Source organism: Peromyscus leucopus, chromosome X (genome assembly GCF_004664715.2).
Source record: "Peromyscus leucopus breed LL Stock chromosome X, UCI_PerLeu_2.1, whole genome shotgun sequence".
NCBI classification, from domain to species: domain Eukaryota; kingdom Metazoa; phylum Chordata; class Mammalia; order Rodentia; family Cricetidae; genus Peromyscus; species Peromyscus leucopus.
The window spans coordinates 6,447,906-6,464,891 of NC_051083.1; the positions used below are offsets into that span (position 1 = coordinate 6,447,906).

At 38.8% G+C, this 16,986-nt stretch overlaps 1 protein-coding gene across 1 annotated transcript; it reads right to left on the reverse strand.

Moving 5' to 3' along the window:
• Window positions 1-7,153: 7,153 nt before the first annotated feature.
• Window positions 7,154-8,949, reverse strand: LOC114687053. Its single transcript, XM_028861766.2, has 2 exons — window positions 8,884-8,949; window positions 7,154-7,873 (listed from the first exon to the last, which is right to left on the reverse strand). Exons 1-2 carry the CDS (start codon window positions 8,947-8,949, stop codon window positions 7,169-7,171), a joined length of 771 nt encoding a protein of 256 aa, XP_028717599.1. The 3' UTR covers window positions 7,154-7,168.
• Between the last annotated feature and the right edge of the window lie 8,037 nt (window positions 8,950-16,986).

The window sequence follows — 16,986 nt, forward strand, 5'->3', positions numbered from 1 at the left end:
AGGTCCAGAAGGACAAAGATGAAAATTAAAATCATGTGTGGCTAACATAGCTATGAACCTGTGGGGTCGAGACTTGTTGCAACAATGGAATACTTAGATTAACGTCCCTCCAATCGCAGAAACAAATCATAAACTAGCACATGTTTCTGAGAGAAATATTAGAAGGCATTATTCTGAGTGGTCAACAGCCATCCATATTACACAAGAACAGGGCACAACAACTGATGATCTTCCAAAGACACCAACAGCTCTACCTTTAAAATGGTTAACAGACAAGCCTGTATGGGTTCAGCAATGGCCCTTAACAACAGAGAAACTCCAGGCTTTAGAAGAGCTGGTAGAAGAACAGTTAAATGCTCAGCATATTGAAGAATCAACCAGCCCTTGGAATTCTCCTGTATTTGTTATTAAAAAGAAATCTGGTGAATGGAAAATGGTAACAGATCTTAGAGCAATTAACAAAGTAATTCAGCCAATGGGCTCTCTACAATCTGGAATTCCTTTGCCTACTCTGTTACCAAAAGGATGGCCTCTCATAGTTGTTGATTTAAAAGACTGTTTCTTTTCTATACCCTTACAAGAAAAAGACAGAGAAAGATTTGCTTTCACAGTGCCTACTTATAATAATTCTCAACTGGTTAAAAGATTTCAAAGGAGGGTCCTCCCACAGGGAATGTTGAGTAGCCCAACTCTGTGCCAATATTTTGTACAATAGCCATTGGGAGTGTTACATAAAAAATTTCCTAAATCTATAATTTATCATTAAATGGATGATATTTTACTAGCTGACTCAAATGCAGATACTTTAGAAAGAATGTTTGAAGAAGTAAAGAAAATTTTGCCTTGCTGGGGATTACAAATTGCTCCTGAAAAGATACAAAGAGGAGATTCTATTAATTATTTAGGAAATAAAATAGAGCTACAAAAAATTAGATCCGAAAAGGTGCAAATTAGGAGAGATAGACTACAGACTCTTAATGACTTTCAAATATTATTTTGAGATATTTCTCATCTACAAACTACTGTTGGGGTAAAAAAATGATGAAATGAATAATTTGTTCAAAACCTTAGAAGGTGATAAGGACTTAAATAGTCCAAGAGAATTATCACTTGAAGCTGAGAAGGAATTGGCCTTGGTAGAAAAGAAAGTACATGAAGGGCACTAGATTGTATTGATCCAAAGCTGGTTATTTTACCTTCCAGGCATTCTCCTTCAAGAATATTAATGCAGAGGGAAGATATTATATTGGAATGGATATTTTTACCAAATAAACCAAATAAAAAATTAAAAACTTATGGGGAAAAAATCTGACTTGATTTGGAAAGGAAAATTGACACTTCGTCAATTAGCAGGAATAGACCCAGCAGAAATTGTCATACCTTTAACTAAGGAGGACAATGAAAAATTATGGACAGAAAGTGAACCTTGGCAAAGAGCTTGCAGTAATTTTTTTTGTTTGAGAAATTAACAGCAAATATCCCCAAAGCGAAAGAATTGATCTTATACAGAGAGCTGATTGGATCTTGCCTAGAATTGTATGGGAAAAACCCATACCTGGAGTTTGTACATTTTATACAGATGCCAACAAACAAGGAAAGGCAGGTTACAAATCAGAAAATTTAAGTAAAATGGTTCAAAGTCCTTATAATTCAGTTCAAAAATCAGAAATGTATACTATTCTGTTGGTATTAATGGATTTTTTTCAGAAGCTCTCAACATAGTAACTGACTCTCAGTATGCTGAAAGAGTAGTATTACATATTGAGACTGCAGAATTTATCCCTGATGCTTCAGCATTAACTTCACTATTTATTCAATTACAAAATACAATCAGAAAAAGGAGTCATCCTTTATATATAACTCACATCCGATCCCATACTTGTCTGCCAGGCCCTCTAGCACAAGGCAATTATGAGACTGATAAATTATTGATAGGAAATGTGCTGGAGGCCTCAGAATTTCATAAAAAAACATCATGTCAATAGTAAAGCTTTAAAAAAGGATTTTTCCATAACCTGGTAACAAGCAAAGAAATAGTAAAGAAATTTCCTACTTATTCCTTCTATAATGAAAAGCTATTACCAGCAAGATGTAACCCAAAGGGTACTCAGAGGAATCAAATCTGGCAGAAGGACGTGTTTCACTTTGCAGAATTTGGAAAATTGTAATATGTACACCATACCATTGATACTTATTCAGGATTTCAATGGGCAACTGCTTTGAGTTCTGAAGAAGCTGATTCTGTAATCACTCATTTGTTAGAAGTTATGGCCATCATGGGTATACCTGCACAAATCAAAACTGACAATGCTCCATCATATGTCTCTGTTAAAATGAAACAGTTTTTTGCTTATTACAATATAAAGCATATTACAGGTATACCACATAATCCTACAGGTCAAGCAGTTATAGAAAGATCAAACAGAACTTTAAAGGACATGTTATATAAACAGAAAGGGGTAACAAAAACCCCCAGAAATAGACTGCATAATGCTCTATAAACTTTGAATTTTCTTAATGACAATGAGAAAGGAACAACAGCTGCAGAGAGACATTGGATAATAGAAAAAAACTACAGCATTAAATCAGCCTATATACTTTAAGGATGTGCTGACCTCAGAATGGAAACCTGGGTATGTGTTACGTTGGGGATGAGGGTTTTTTTTTTTTTAATTTTACAATACTATTCAGTTCTACATAATAGCCACAGATTCCCTTGTTTTCTCCCTTTGTGCCACCCTCCCCTTCCCCCCAGCCCACCCCCCATTCCCACCTCCTCCAGATCCAGGTCTCCCCCAAGGACTGAGATAGACCTGATAGACTCAGTCCAGGCAGGTCCAGTCCCCTCCTCCCAGATTGAGCCAAGCATCCCTGCATAAGTCCCAGGTTTCAAACAGCTAACTCATGCAACGAGCCCAGGACCTAGTACCACTGCCTAGATGCCTCCCAAACAGGTCAAACCAATCGACTATCTCACCTATTCAGAGGGCCTGATCCAGCTGGGGGGTCCCTCAGCCTTTGATTCATAGTTCATGTGTTTCCATTCATTTGGTTATTTGTCCCTGTGCTTTATCCAACCTTGGCTTCAACAATTCTCGCTCATATAAAACCCTCCTCTTTCTCACTAATTAGACCCCCAGCGCTCCACCAGGGGGCCTAGCTGTGAATGTCTGCATCCAGATACCTCAGTCCTTGGATGGGGTTTCTGGCACAACTATTAGGGTGTTTGGCCATCCCATCACCAGAGTAGGTCAGTTCGGGCTGTCTCCCGACCATTGCCAGCAGTCTTTTGTGGGGGTATCTTTGTGGATTTCTGTGGGCCTCTTTAGCTCTTTGTTTATTCCTTTTCTCATGTGGTCTTCATTTACCATGGTCTCCTATTCCTTGTTCTCCCTCTCTTTTCTTGATCCAGCTAGGATCTCCTGCACTCTTTCCCTCGACCCTAGCCCTTCATTGCTCCCACTCATGTCCAGACTGTTCATGTAGATCTCATCCATTTCTCCGTGTCTTTCTTGAGGTCCTGTTTTCCAGGTAGCCTCACTGGTGATGTGAGTAGCAGTCCAGTCATCCTTGTTCCACATCTAGCATCTTCCTATGAGTGAGTACATACCATATTTGTCTTTCTGAGTCTGGGTTACCTCACTCAGGATGATTTTTTCTAGATCCATCCATTTGCCTGAAAACCTCATGATGTCATTGTTTTTCTCTGCTGAGTAGTATTCCATTGTGTATATGTGCCACAATTTATTTATCCATTCTTCAGTTGAAGGGCATCTAGGTTGTTTCCACGTTTTGGCTATTACAAACAATGCTGATATGAACATAGCTGAGCAAGTGCTCTTGTGGTATGATTGAGCATTTCTTGGGTATATCCCAGGAGTGGTATAGCTGGGTCTTGGGGGAGATTGATTCCCAAGTTTCTAAGAAAGCGCCATATTGATTTCCAAAGTGGCTGTACAAGCTTGCATTCCCACCAGCAGTGGAGGAGAGTTCCCTAGTTCCACATCCTCTCCAGCATAAAGTGTCTTCAGTGTTTTTGATCTTAGCCATTCTGACAGGTGTAAGGTGGTATCTCAGAGTTGTTTTGATTTGCATTTCCTTGATGATTAGGGATGTTGAGCAATTCCTTAAATGTCTTTCAACCATTTGATTTTCCTCTGTTGAGAATTCTCTGTTTAGTTCTAAAGCCCATTTCTCAATTGGACTGTTGGTTGTTTTGATGTCTAATTTCTTGAGTTCCTTATATATTCTGGATATCAGTCCTCTGTCACATGTGGGGTTGGTGAAGATCTTTTCCCATTCTGTAGGCTGTCGCTTTGCCTTGTTGACCATATCCTTTGCCCTACAAAAGCTTTAGAGTTTCAAGAGGTCCCATTGATTGATTGTTTGTCTCAGTGTCTGTGCTACTGGTGTTATATTTAGGAAGTGATCTCCTATGCCAGTGCGTTCAAGACTACTTCCTACTTTCTCTTCTAGCAGGTTCAGAGTAGCTGGATTTATGTTGAGGTCCTTGATCCACTTGGACTTAAGTTTTGTGCACGGTGACAGATATGGATCTATTTGCAGCCTTCTACACGTTGATATCCAGTTATGCCAGCACCATTTGTTGAAGATGCTTTCTTTTTTCCATTGTACACTTTTGTCTTCTTTGTCAAAAATTATATGTTCATAGGTGTGTGGGTTAATGTCAGGGTCTTCAATTCGATTCCATTGGTCCACATGTCGGTTTTTATGCCAATACCAAGCTGTTTTTATTACTGTAGCTCTATAGTAGAGCTTGAAGTCAGGGATTGTGATGCCTCCAGAGGTTGTTTTATTGTACAGGATTCTTTTGGCTATCCTGGGTTTTTGTTTTTCCATATGAAGTTGAGTATTATTCTTTCCAGCTATTCCTACTAAAATATATTGATATTTCTTTTTTCTTTCTTTTTTTCTTTTTTGGTGTTTTTGAGACAGGGTTTCTCTGTGTAACAGTCCTAGCTGTTCTGAAACTTGCTCTGTAGACCAGACTGGCTTCGAACTCACAGAGGCACCTGCCTCTGCTTCCTGAATAAAGTGTGGTGATATTTCATTGCAGTCTCAATGTACATTTCTAATATTTAATAGTACTGAATTTTTTATGCATGTGTTAGCCATTCATGCATCATTTGAGAAATGCTTGCTTAGGTCTATCCTCCACTTTATAATCAGATTATGTGCTTTTGTTTTTGCTGTTATTTGAATTCTTACATATTCTGGATATTAACCCCTTTTCAGGTGTGCAGTCTGAAAATACTGTCTCTAGTTCTGTGGGTTATCTCTTTATCTTGTTGATTGCAACTTTACTGTGCAGAAAGGTTCTAGTTTTATGTGATCTGGTTTTGCTTTTGTTCCCTGTGTTTTGACCAAAAAAATTATTTGCCCATTCCAATGTATTGAAGCTTTTTCTATTTTTTTCTGTTAGTTTTATATCTTACATTTAAGCTTTCACTCCATGTTTACTTTATTATTATAAATGATGATAGGTAAGGGTCTAGTTTATTTCTTCTGTGTGAAGATGAATAATTTTCCAAGCAATGTTTATTGAAAACATTTTCTTTTCCTGGAAGCATTTTCAATACTTTAGTTGAAAATCATTTGACTATAGGTTTGCTTCTGGACTTGTACTTCTATCCCATTGGTCTCTATGTCTGCTTTTATGCCAATACTTGTCTGCCTTGATTACTACATGTTTGTAGTGTGTTTAGAAGTCAGATTGTAAGATGAATTTCTAAACAGTCTTATTAATAAAAAAAAACCCTGAGCCAGATATTGGGGTAAAATCTGAGAGATCAGAAAAGCATTTGGAAATTCTCTGCCAATGAGAGCTACTTCCTATATACTCATGCCTATATGCCTTTCTGTTCTGCACCTAACTTCTTCTCTCTGCCCAGCTACATGACTTCCTGTCTGTCTGTACAGACATCCAGACCTCTATGGTCAGTGTGTCACCATGCCTGACTCTGTTCCTCAGTGTGGCCTTGAACGCACAGAGATTTGAACAGATCTCTGCCTCCCAAATGCTAGGATTAAAGGCATGTGCTACCATTGCCTGACTTCTATGTTTAATATAGTGGCTGGCTTTTTCCTGTAATCCTCAGATAAGCTTTATTAGGGTACACAATATTTTGGGGGACACAATATATCACCATATCAGATGGGATAAATGACCCCTGCTTCATTCTTCTTCCTCAATATAGCTTAGACTTTTCAGGTTTTTGTGTGTTTCCATACAAAATTGTTTGAGATTTTGTTTTTTGTTATTTTTTTAAGCTGTATGAAGAATGCCATTGGTATTGCCATAAGGATTACTTTGAATCTGTAGTGTGGACAGATTGTAAAGATTTCAAGCACAGCATTAGCTCAGTGGTATTTGTATAATGTGGACATTTTGAAAATACTGTTCTTCCCGTTCAAGTGTGCATCCTCTCCAATTGATTTCATCAATGTTTTATACTTTGCTTATGGGGACCAGATGTCTTTTCTCCCCTTTGGTCAAATTTAATTTCTTTTTCAGGTAAGTCACTACTAACATATAGAGGTGGTATTGATTTCTACATGCTGATTTTTTTATTTAGTATGTGAATACTGTTTTATTCCAAATATTTTTTTTTACTAAAATCTAAAATAAGAGCATATTACATAAGACTAAGATTCTATAACATCAGTTAAAAAAATTGAGAGGGCACTAAAAATAGAAATAAAATTTATCTGTGCCTGTTCCTGTCGACCCTACATTTGAGAGTCTATACAGACAACCATGTTAATAAGTAGTTGACTTCAAATGAGTCTATATTGACCAATTTCTAGGTAATACCTTTTGGAAAGCTAAAAAATTTTCAACTTTAGTAGCCAAAATTCAATTAGATGTCTACTCATATTTAAAGCATCATCAGAACCCGTTTGCCTTATAGTCTTTTTGGATCTTAATGGAAGTGAATAATCAACAAAGGTTTTCTGAACTGTGTCCTCAAGTCCCAAGTATCACATGTCCCTGGACACTCAGGGACTTTATCAGGCAGGTGGGGAACATTTTTTTTCTCTAATCAATAATTAGATGTTTTTGTATTTATTGTGAATTGCTATCCAACTGATGTCTTCTAATACAACATAACTGAAATGATAAATACTGGCCTTTCCTGTCAGGCTTTTATATTTTCGGAGCAGTACGTTCATTCTCTATCTGTTTAGTATCACTGTTTCTACCCAATGAATAGTATCCCTTGTTAGGAATGATGTCGATAAAATGAACAAGGCGGTTGGCCATAGCATAGAAAGCTGTAATGGTAGCTATGTCCCAGGCATCTTCTCTATTAAAGCCATGCATTTCCAGCTTTTTGAAATGGTCATCTGTTATGTCATCAGCTTGGGAAACAGCAAGTGCAAACTCGACCATTGCTTTTTCTCTAGCAGGGAGGTCAGACTTTTTCCAGTTTATACAGGCCTGGTCAGAGAGTCCTGGGTTCTTCGAGTAGACCCTGTAGAGGGCACTGTGGACAACAACGCTGTACAGGCACCTTTCAGCCAGGCTGGTCACTACGATGATGAGTTCCTTGTCAGCTTTGCTGAGCCAACCTGTTTCTTTATTATAGATGGCATTGTAGTACGCAAAGAAAGCTCTGAATTCCGAAGGCCGGTAAGACAACACTTTAAATATATTTGGTAAAAATCCTGTCGTTCTTTTCATCTCTTCCATGAGCTCTACAATGTCAAAGGGTATGTTCTTCTTATAGGGAACCGGGTAACAACCAATGGGTTTGGAATTTTCTTCTTTCTCATCCTCAAAAAAGTAAGAATTCAGGGTCACCACAGGCCACTTCTTCCAAACCTTACTTGTCAAGAGGTGAAGAGACGGCTGCCGCAGGACAGGAAGCACAAAAATGGCGGTGCACACTTCGCAGGTTTCCCAGTGTGAGGCCCAGCTACATGCTGATTTTTACATTCAACAACTTTGTTGAATTCACTTTTCAGTCCTAAGGGTTTTGGAGACAACTGCTTTATTTGAGAGGAAAAATGAAACATTCAGTTGGAGCCTTTGTCTTTTGGCCTCAGCAATGAACAGACTTTCTTCTCCATCTGTTGCTAAGGGAAAGGTCAAAAACATTTTCTTTTTATCATTATTTTTTCTTTTAAGGTCTATTTACATCATTTTATAATTTCTTTTATGTTACAGAATATTTCTTAGCAATCTTTATATCAATTATTATTTTGTTCTTTCAACTTTTTGATATTCTCATGTATTTCTCTTATTTGTATGGGGGTATCAATGTTTCTGTGGTCTTCCTACCTTCTTTCCTTCCTTCATTCCTTTCTTTTGGAGGGTGGATGAGTGGCAGACAGCTTTATCTTTTTATTTTTTGTTTTATTTCTCATGTATGTTTTTCCATGTGGGTATATACATGTAAGTTTAGTGCCCATAGATGCTGTGGATATCACTCTATATAAATAAAACACTGATGGCCAGTGACCAGGCAGGAAGTATAGGTGGGACAAAGAGAGATGAGAATTGGGGAAACAGGAAGAAGGAGGGAGAGACACTGCAGCCACTGCCAGGACAAGCAGCATGTAAAGACGCCGGTAAGCCACCAGCCACGTGGCAAGGTATAGATTTATAGAAATGGGTTAATTTAAGATATAAGAACAGTTAGCAAGAAGCCTGCCACAGCCATACAGTTTATAAGTGATATAAGCCTCTGAGTGATTATTTTATATGTGGATTATGGGACTGCAGGGCTTGGTGGAACCTGGAGAGAAGCCCTCCAGCAACACATAGATACCAGAAAAGGGCATTAGGTCCCCTGGAGCTGGAGTTACAGGTGGTTGTGGGTTGTATGGCTGTGGGTGCTGAAAGCTGAACTTAGTTACTCTGAAAGAGCTGGAAGTGCTCTGAACAACTGTATTAGAGTTCTTATTGCTGTGAAGAGACACCATGACCACGGCAACTCTTATAAAGAGAACATTTAATTAGGGTAGCTCATTTACAGTTTCAGAGGTTCAGTCTATTATCATCAGGACAGGGAGTGTGGCAGTGTGCAGGCAGAGGTGGTGCTGGTAGCTGAGAATCCTACCTAAATCTTGCAGGCAACAGGAAGTCAACTAACAATGGGCAGTATCCTGAACATAGGAAACCTCGAAGCCCAATCCTGCAATGACACACTTCCTCAAAAAAGATCATACCCACTCCAATAGAGTGATACCTCTTAATAGTGCCACTCCCTATGAGATTATGGGGGCTGATTAAATTTAAACTACCACAACCACTGAGGTAGTTCCCCAGCCCAACTTTATCATTCTTATTATTTTACTTGAAATGTCATGCTAGCTTACTTATCTTTAAAAATTCACTGACTGTTTTTCTGAGCAATCCATGAAATGTTGATGGAGAAATTTCTCTGTTTTGTAATGATGAGAAGTACTCAAAACAATTTAAATAAATGAATGAGAGGATTATAAGAAGTTTCAAAGAAACTACAAGTCATACTTTTTTATAGCAACTGGGTTATCTCATCTCTTAGTAAATTCAACTTCAAGCAATAACTTGTTGCCTCTCTTGTTATAATCAATGTTTAAAGTGTTCTGGTCTCATCATTCATGAGTCACCACTATTGAAAATGACACCTATCAGGGATATTGTGAAGAAGGGAACCTCCCCACTTAAATACTCAAAATGAAGGAGAGTTGAGGTTGAAAAAAGAAAATAAAAGATAAGTAACAAGTAGAAGGGGCCAATGGAAAAACAAGATGTTTAGCAAAAAATAGAGATAAATATAATTATTTTCCTGCTTATTAAAAACACAGAGGCCATTACAAGTAGAGCATGTCTGTACATGACTTAGGACCTCCAGTTTTCCAGATAAGATAGTCTACCATCACCAATAACATTTCTCATTACTGATGAATTCTGTGTGCTTCTGGTCTAACAGAGCTCTAAATGGCCATTCTCATAACATGTTTTATCACAGAGGTGCCAAGAACACTTGTAAGTTGTAGTGCCATGAGAAAAAAATAATGATCCTTTTCAGATTATACTGGGAAATGCCAAATATGCTACCTGCCATGATGAATCTACAAAAGAGAAGTATTTATGGAGCACACTGTGGAATGCATATTCTGTGGAACATACTTGGAGAAAGCTGGCTTTAAAATATAGAATGTGAACTTCAAAATGAAGGGGAAAAGCATATATATATATATATATATATATATATATATATATATATATATATCAGTAAATCCATAAGAATCTATATCTCATCCCCTGATATTGTGCACAATGTTTTTCTTATCCTTAGCAAACCAAAATAGTGAGAAGTTAAGTGACTTGTCCCAAGCCATTCATTTACAGGTGGCAGAACTGGGATTTGAATCTAGAAGTTCTTGATTCAAGACCTTGATAGTGTATTCTCTTTCATGTAAGAAAAATAGTATTTCTGCTGTTGCCACTAATTTTCAAGCATGAGCAAGTCTTTTAAGAAAATGTGCACAGGGCTGCAGTGTAGAGCACCTGCTTAACATACACAAGGACCTGGGTTTCATCCCCAGCACTGAAAAGAACAAAAATCAAAATAGGGTGCTGGAGGCCCTTGATAAATATCCCTCCTGATGGATTGAATTCTACAAAATGTGTGTGGGTGTTTATTCTGTACATGTACTGTGGTTAATTGGCTTAGCACACAGGTACAACGTAGGGGAGCTTAACCTTCTACATTTTGCCCACAAGGAATGAGAAAAATGTCTGTGGCATTCACTAAGTACACTAGTTGGCATGGCTTTCCTACCATCAGAAGGAAGCAGAATCTAGTTTCACCCACAGCACCTCCTGCCTGTTCCTCATGTATTCATTTCCTACACAAGCCTTCCTGATTACAATCCAAGTTTCTGTTTTCAAAGTGATTCTCAAGAAAAAAAAGTCGCTAGTGAAATTCTTATGTGATTCATGTTGGACATAAATTTTACAAAGAATTTCACAGATACTAAGTCTCATTTCTTTTGAACATGCCAAGAAATGTTCCAGATTGTTCCAGGAGTGAACATACTAGGATTAGTTAGGGCATGATGTCTCTCTATGTATCCAAGTTTAAAATATTTGTATCTTTTCAAGTCTGATGTCTCTCCCAGGACAATGGCACTATTCAGGTGCTGTGCACGGTGACAGACTTACAAAAGAGTCCTTCAAAGACCTTAAGGAGACTAGAAAGCAAACTTTAAACCAAGAACAATAACAAAAATCTACATACAACAGTAAAATATTAAATTCAACACAGAGTGCCAACAGAACAAAAGATTAAAAAATTTTAAATGTCTTCTTCCCTCCAAACTTTCCCATAGACCCATGCCCACTCTCTTTCAAATTCATGGCTTCTTTTTTTACTAGTTGCTATTGCATGCACATATGTATTTGTATATACATATATATTATTAAATATAAATTGTTCAGTCTACATAATGCTACCTGTATGTATGTTTTTAGGAGTGGCCATTTGGTGTGCTCTTCCTCAAGGAAGGCCACATCTTCTATTCCCAGCTTTCTTCAGTTGCCTATAGTTCTTTATCTGTTGAATTTTAATAATATGGAGAAATGTGATACAAATTATCCAGAGAATACTTATTTGGAATGAACTGGGCATCCGGTTCTACTTTAACAGTCTGAGAAATTAACAACAACAACAACAACAAAAACTAGATACAGTGATGCATAATTATGATGCCAGTGCTTGCAAAGTGGAAGCAGGAAGATCAGAAATTCAAGGCCATCATTAGGATAGATAGCATGCTTGAGGCCAGCCTGGGCTATGTAAAAGCCTGGCATAAAAACAAAAAGAATCTGGATTAGAATAGCAAGTAAACTATCTGCTTTTGTGGTGCTTTTGTTCTGGTAAAGAGACATACTGCAAGCCACAAAAATGCATGAAGTAGGATTTCAGCTGATTATGACAAGCTAATACCTGGAAGAAGCCAAAGGCCTTCCAGAAGTCAAGCTGAGGATCAAGGAGTCTTGGTGATATTGGCTTTTGATTATTAGCTGTTTCCTACAATGAATTTCTCTTGTGCTATTGTAGCTTTTTCATCATTCTTTGGCCACAATTTCCCCTCTACTAAAGGAATATTTAGATAACCTTCTGAGCAGTAACGCAACCAGGATCCCTAATTTCAGGCCTTTTTGTAATTATTGTCATTAGCAGCATCTTGCCAGGTCCATCTCCAGAGGGATGAAAGTATCTCATCAGAGATACCGCTGTACTCTCTAAGAACAGACTTAAGCATCCAGACTACCTATTTGAGAAGGCCTGGTGGATGTGATAATTAAGCTTAACTTTCTCCTTTCCAAAGTCTTATCTCTAGTTTTATATCCACTCTTAACCATTAACTCAGAACTAAAGAGCTTACAGGTACATCTTGCTGTGATGGAAGTTGCCTAGCCAAGTTGCCTAGCGCACTTGCCAGAAACGGCAGGAACAGAGATAGCTTGGAGAGATAAGGGTCAAAGGGATAAAGAGGCAGTTTTATTTTCAGAGAAGGACTAGATGGAGAAGAGAAAAGAGAGTGGAAGAACTATATGGGTAAGAACTGGAGAGGAATGAACTAGATGGGGAAGAACTAGATTTGAGGACTAGAAGACAGTACTAGAGGAACAAGATGGAAGATGAGGAAGAGCCAGATGGGGAAGAACAAGATGAGAAAGAAGGAGATGGGAGAGGAGCTGAGATGGGAAGGAACTAGATGGATGAGAACCTAGATAGGGCAGAACTAAGATGAGAGAATTAAGATAGAACTTAGAGGGGTCAGCACATAAATGTAGAGAGAAATCAGGCAAGAAAGGAGCTAGGCATGAGAGCAGAATAGAAGCTGTGTGGAGAGAGAACTGACTCAGAAGAATAAAGTGTATGGACTAAGGAGTTTATCATCAAAGATTAAATTATCAGCTGTTTGTATGTTCTTCCCAGACCCTGGGAGGGGACTATCAAGGAGCTGGACCCCCTTATTCCCAATAGAGACAGATGTCAACAGGAGACAGATATGTGACAAATGACTCTTCCATTGAGGTTCCCATGGAGGCTAGAGTGTCTCCCCAGTCCCAGTTTTACTGACACCAAACACACCTCAACTTCTCTTTTTTTTCCAGAATGCTGTTCAAATAGTATTATGCTCTTAGTGTGCCATGATGGAGAGCATGCTTAGAAGTCCTATTTTCAAAAGCTTGTGGAACCATAATTATGGTTATTAATATGAAGAAGAGGTAAATCAGAGTTAAGAGAAGGTGAAACACATCAGATGGTCTCTTGTACCTGATAAGGGAAACTCTCTCCATGGAGAAACATTTTATTAATTTATTAATTTATTAATTAATTAATTATTTATTTATTTATTTAGTGGTTGTTATTTTTTATTTTATTTTATTTTACAATACTATTCAGTTCTACATAACAGCCACAGATTCCCTTGTTCTCCCCCTTCCTGCCCCCCTCCCCTTCCCCCAGCCTACCCCCCATTCCCACCTCCTCCAGAGCAAGGCCTCCCCCGAGGACTGAAATAGACCTGATAGACTCAGTCCAGGCAGGTCCAGTCCCCTCCTCCCAGATTGAGCCAAGCGTCCCTGCATAAGTCCCAGGTTTCAAACAGCTAACTCATGCAATGAGCCCAGGACCTGGTACCACTGCCTAGATGCCTCCCAAATAGATCAAGCCAATCAACTGTCTCACCTATTCAGAGGGCCTGATCCAGTTGGGGGCCCCTCAGCCTTTGGCGCACGCCTTTAATCCCAGCACTCGGGAGGCAGAGCCAGGCGGATCTCTGTGAGTTCAAGGCCAGCCTGGGCTACCAAGTTAGTTTCAGGAAAGGCGCAAAGCTACACAGAGAAACCTTGTCTCGAAAAAAACAAAACAAAACAAAACAAAATTTCTTACGGGCAGTGGTAGTGAAACATTTTAAAGATCAGAATGAGGTAAGCAAGTAAGCCACACAGATATTAACAGGAAGAGCTTTCCTGTTATAGAATATTAGTTAAAGATGTGCTATATTCTTTTATGCTGTGTAATGTCTGTTTAATGATGCAAAGATATGCTGCATTCTTTTCTGTTGCATTTGTTTAACTCTGTGAAGCTGTGTTACTTTGCCTGTCTAAAACACCTGATGGTCTAATAAAGAAATGAACAGCCAATAGCTAGGTAGGAGAAAGGATAGGTAGACCTGGCAGGCAGAGAGGATAAGAGAAATCTGGGAGAAGTAGATTGAGAAGCGAAAGGAGAAGGAGAGGAGGACTCCAGGGGCCAGCCACCTAGCTACACAGCAAATCATGGATTAAGAAGTAAAGAAAGGTATATAGAAAGGTAAAAGCCCAGAGGCCAAAGATAGATGGGACAATTTAAGAAAAGCTGGCTATAAACAAGCCAAGCTAAGGCCAGACATTCATAAGTAAGAATAAGGCTCCTGTATTTACTTGGGAGCTTGTGTGGCCGGCCCCCAAGGAGCAAAGACTAAAAAGAGTTCAAAACAAAACAAAACAAAAACAAAACAAAACAAACAAAAAAAACCCCTACACCTTCCAGATAGAAAAAAAAAATGGCAAATGCAAAGGTCTTGAGGAATGAATATGTTGGTACACTAGAATAGTGTGTTCCATGAGTGTCTAATATGCAGTAAACAAGGTAGTGTGTGATTGTTTGAAGGTTGAATGCCTCCCATGGGCTAAAGACTTAATCTCGAGCTTGGTTCTGTTAGTAGGTAGTGGAACCTTTAAGAGGTGAATCTGAGTGGAGATCTTAAGTTATGAAAGCATGCCCTTGAAAGAGATGATGATACTTCAGCTGATCCCTCTTTCTTTTGCCTCCTAGCAGCTACAAGGTGAAGCAGCTTCCAGTGCCACACACTCCATCCATGATGTATCATGTGACAATAGTTGCATAAACAAACGTAACACATCTTTAACTAATATTCCACAACAAGCTGGAGTTGAAAAAAGCTGAGACTTTAGATAGCCTGTAAACTCTGCAGATCACTGTCATAGTTACCTAGTGTCCTTGTGTTATCCACCCTGCCCTGTATAGGAACCTGTATTTACAACCCATGATATTGGTATGACATGTGTACACACAAACAGTGGCTATTTCTAGGTAATTTTTAACTTTTTATTGTATTATTTTTATTTACTTGTAAATATCTTACAAACAACTTTTTATGACAAAAACATTCAAATAGATTTAAAAGAATTGAATCGAAGTTCACCCTAAGAGAAAAAGACAACTCAAGATTCCGTACTACCTACATCAGCCAACAAATTCCAGGGAATAAAGGTGGTTGTAACTGTTTTGTACAACTCAACAAAGCAAACCTGGAGGTGAGGCAAGGCCAGCAGTGGGGGAGAATACTGAGCTGGTCTTTAGCTGAAGCTGGATGCTTCACTGTTTATCTCAGCATAGACTCCTCTGAGTCAAACAACTACCATACCTCAAAAGAGCAATAAATGTTACAGCAGTTAACAGGTCCCGAGGTAGGAAAGTACAATCAGTAGATGGTTTTTGAAACTGTAGAAATGCAGCTTAATCCTCTTACTTTTGGCTCAAAATTATTCTGTGGCTTCTATTGCATCTAATATAAAATCTGAACCTTTCATAGTTTATAAAGTCCTGTCCAATCTGGTTTCTAATAAGTCCATGGCTTTACCTTTCTCATTGTCTTTCTTGCCACCAGAGCTTTTCTGCCTAAGGCTATCTGGTTCCTATTTCACTTGCTGCCTATTGTGTTCTACTGAGGCAGTCCCTGAGGTAGAGTGTTAGTGAAGAGATCATCACTCGTGAGGGTGGGGCTGAGAGCAGATGAACGCAGAAGGAAACTTCTAAGCTGAACAAAGGTTTCCGGAAACTTTCTGGACGTTATCAAGTTGGAATGGCTCCACAGAACAGTTCTGAATTAAAACAAGGTCAGACCTTTATACTCCAACAATTACCAGTCCTTATAGTGGGGCCCATCCTGGGCAAGGGTGTAGCCATTCTTGAGGCGGTTCTCTGGAGATTGTACAAGATCCTGTCTCAAAAAAGAAAGTACAATTGGAAGCAGGAAAGTCATCCCAGAAGTTAGCTTCTCCAGCTAATACCATCTTGCCTTAGGATGTCTCATTACCAGTGGTAATTTCTTCACCAGTGCTTTTTATTGACCTCTATGTAAGTGTGACCAACAACATAAAGGAAGATAAATTACACTTAGTAAGCTCTGACAGTTTGGATAGTCAACCATTTTAAAGTGCATTTTGTCCATGAATAAGTTGAGAGCCAGGGAAAGTTCAAAACTCAGGTCTCCAGATCAACAAATGACAGCGCTGTTACAAAGAGCAGAAGCTAACTTGTCAGTCCCATGGCCTTTGACTTTCCAGCTCCAGCAAAAACCTGCCACGCTATCAAGAATACACAAGTCCCCATTTCTCCTCATGTCCTCTGAGAGCTGACGATGTTTCTGACACACAGGATTTCCTGAGATTTTGATTGGGGTTTCTGATTAACTTGCTTATGTGAGAAGATACAGCTCTCTGTGGCCTGTGTATGTATAACTCTCAGCATTTGAGTATTTTTATCATCTCATGTTCTCCTTCACACCCGGCTCTCTATCACTGATTTGACATCAACCTTTGTATGGTCTCATTTTTAAATTCCTCAGCTCATTCAAGGTCCTTGCTACATTAGGACAGACACCTTTCTATCCTAAGCTTTTATGCTTGCTTCTTTCAAGTGTGATTCTTGCCAGTTCCACAAAGCAGGCCCTTAGCTGACCATCAGACATTTAAACATAATGAAACATCCATATGTACATGAATATTCAACACTTATTTATTACCGTATTTGTTCTCAGTGTCACTGAATGCCTCTTGCATGTAGTCACTGGAGACAGAATAAGCCACTGACTAACAGGTAGAGTTTCTAGCCCCAGGAACACAGAATTTTGATTTCAGGTGTGCTGTGGGATGGTCTGTATGTCAAA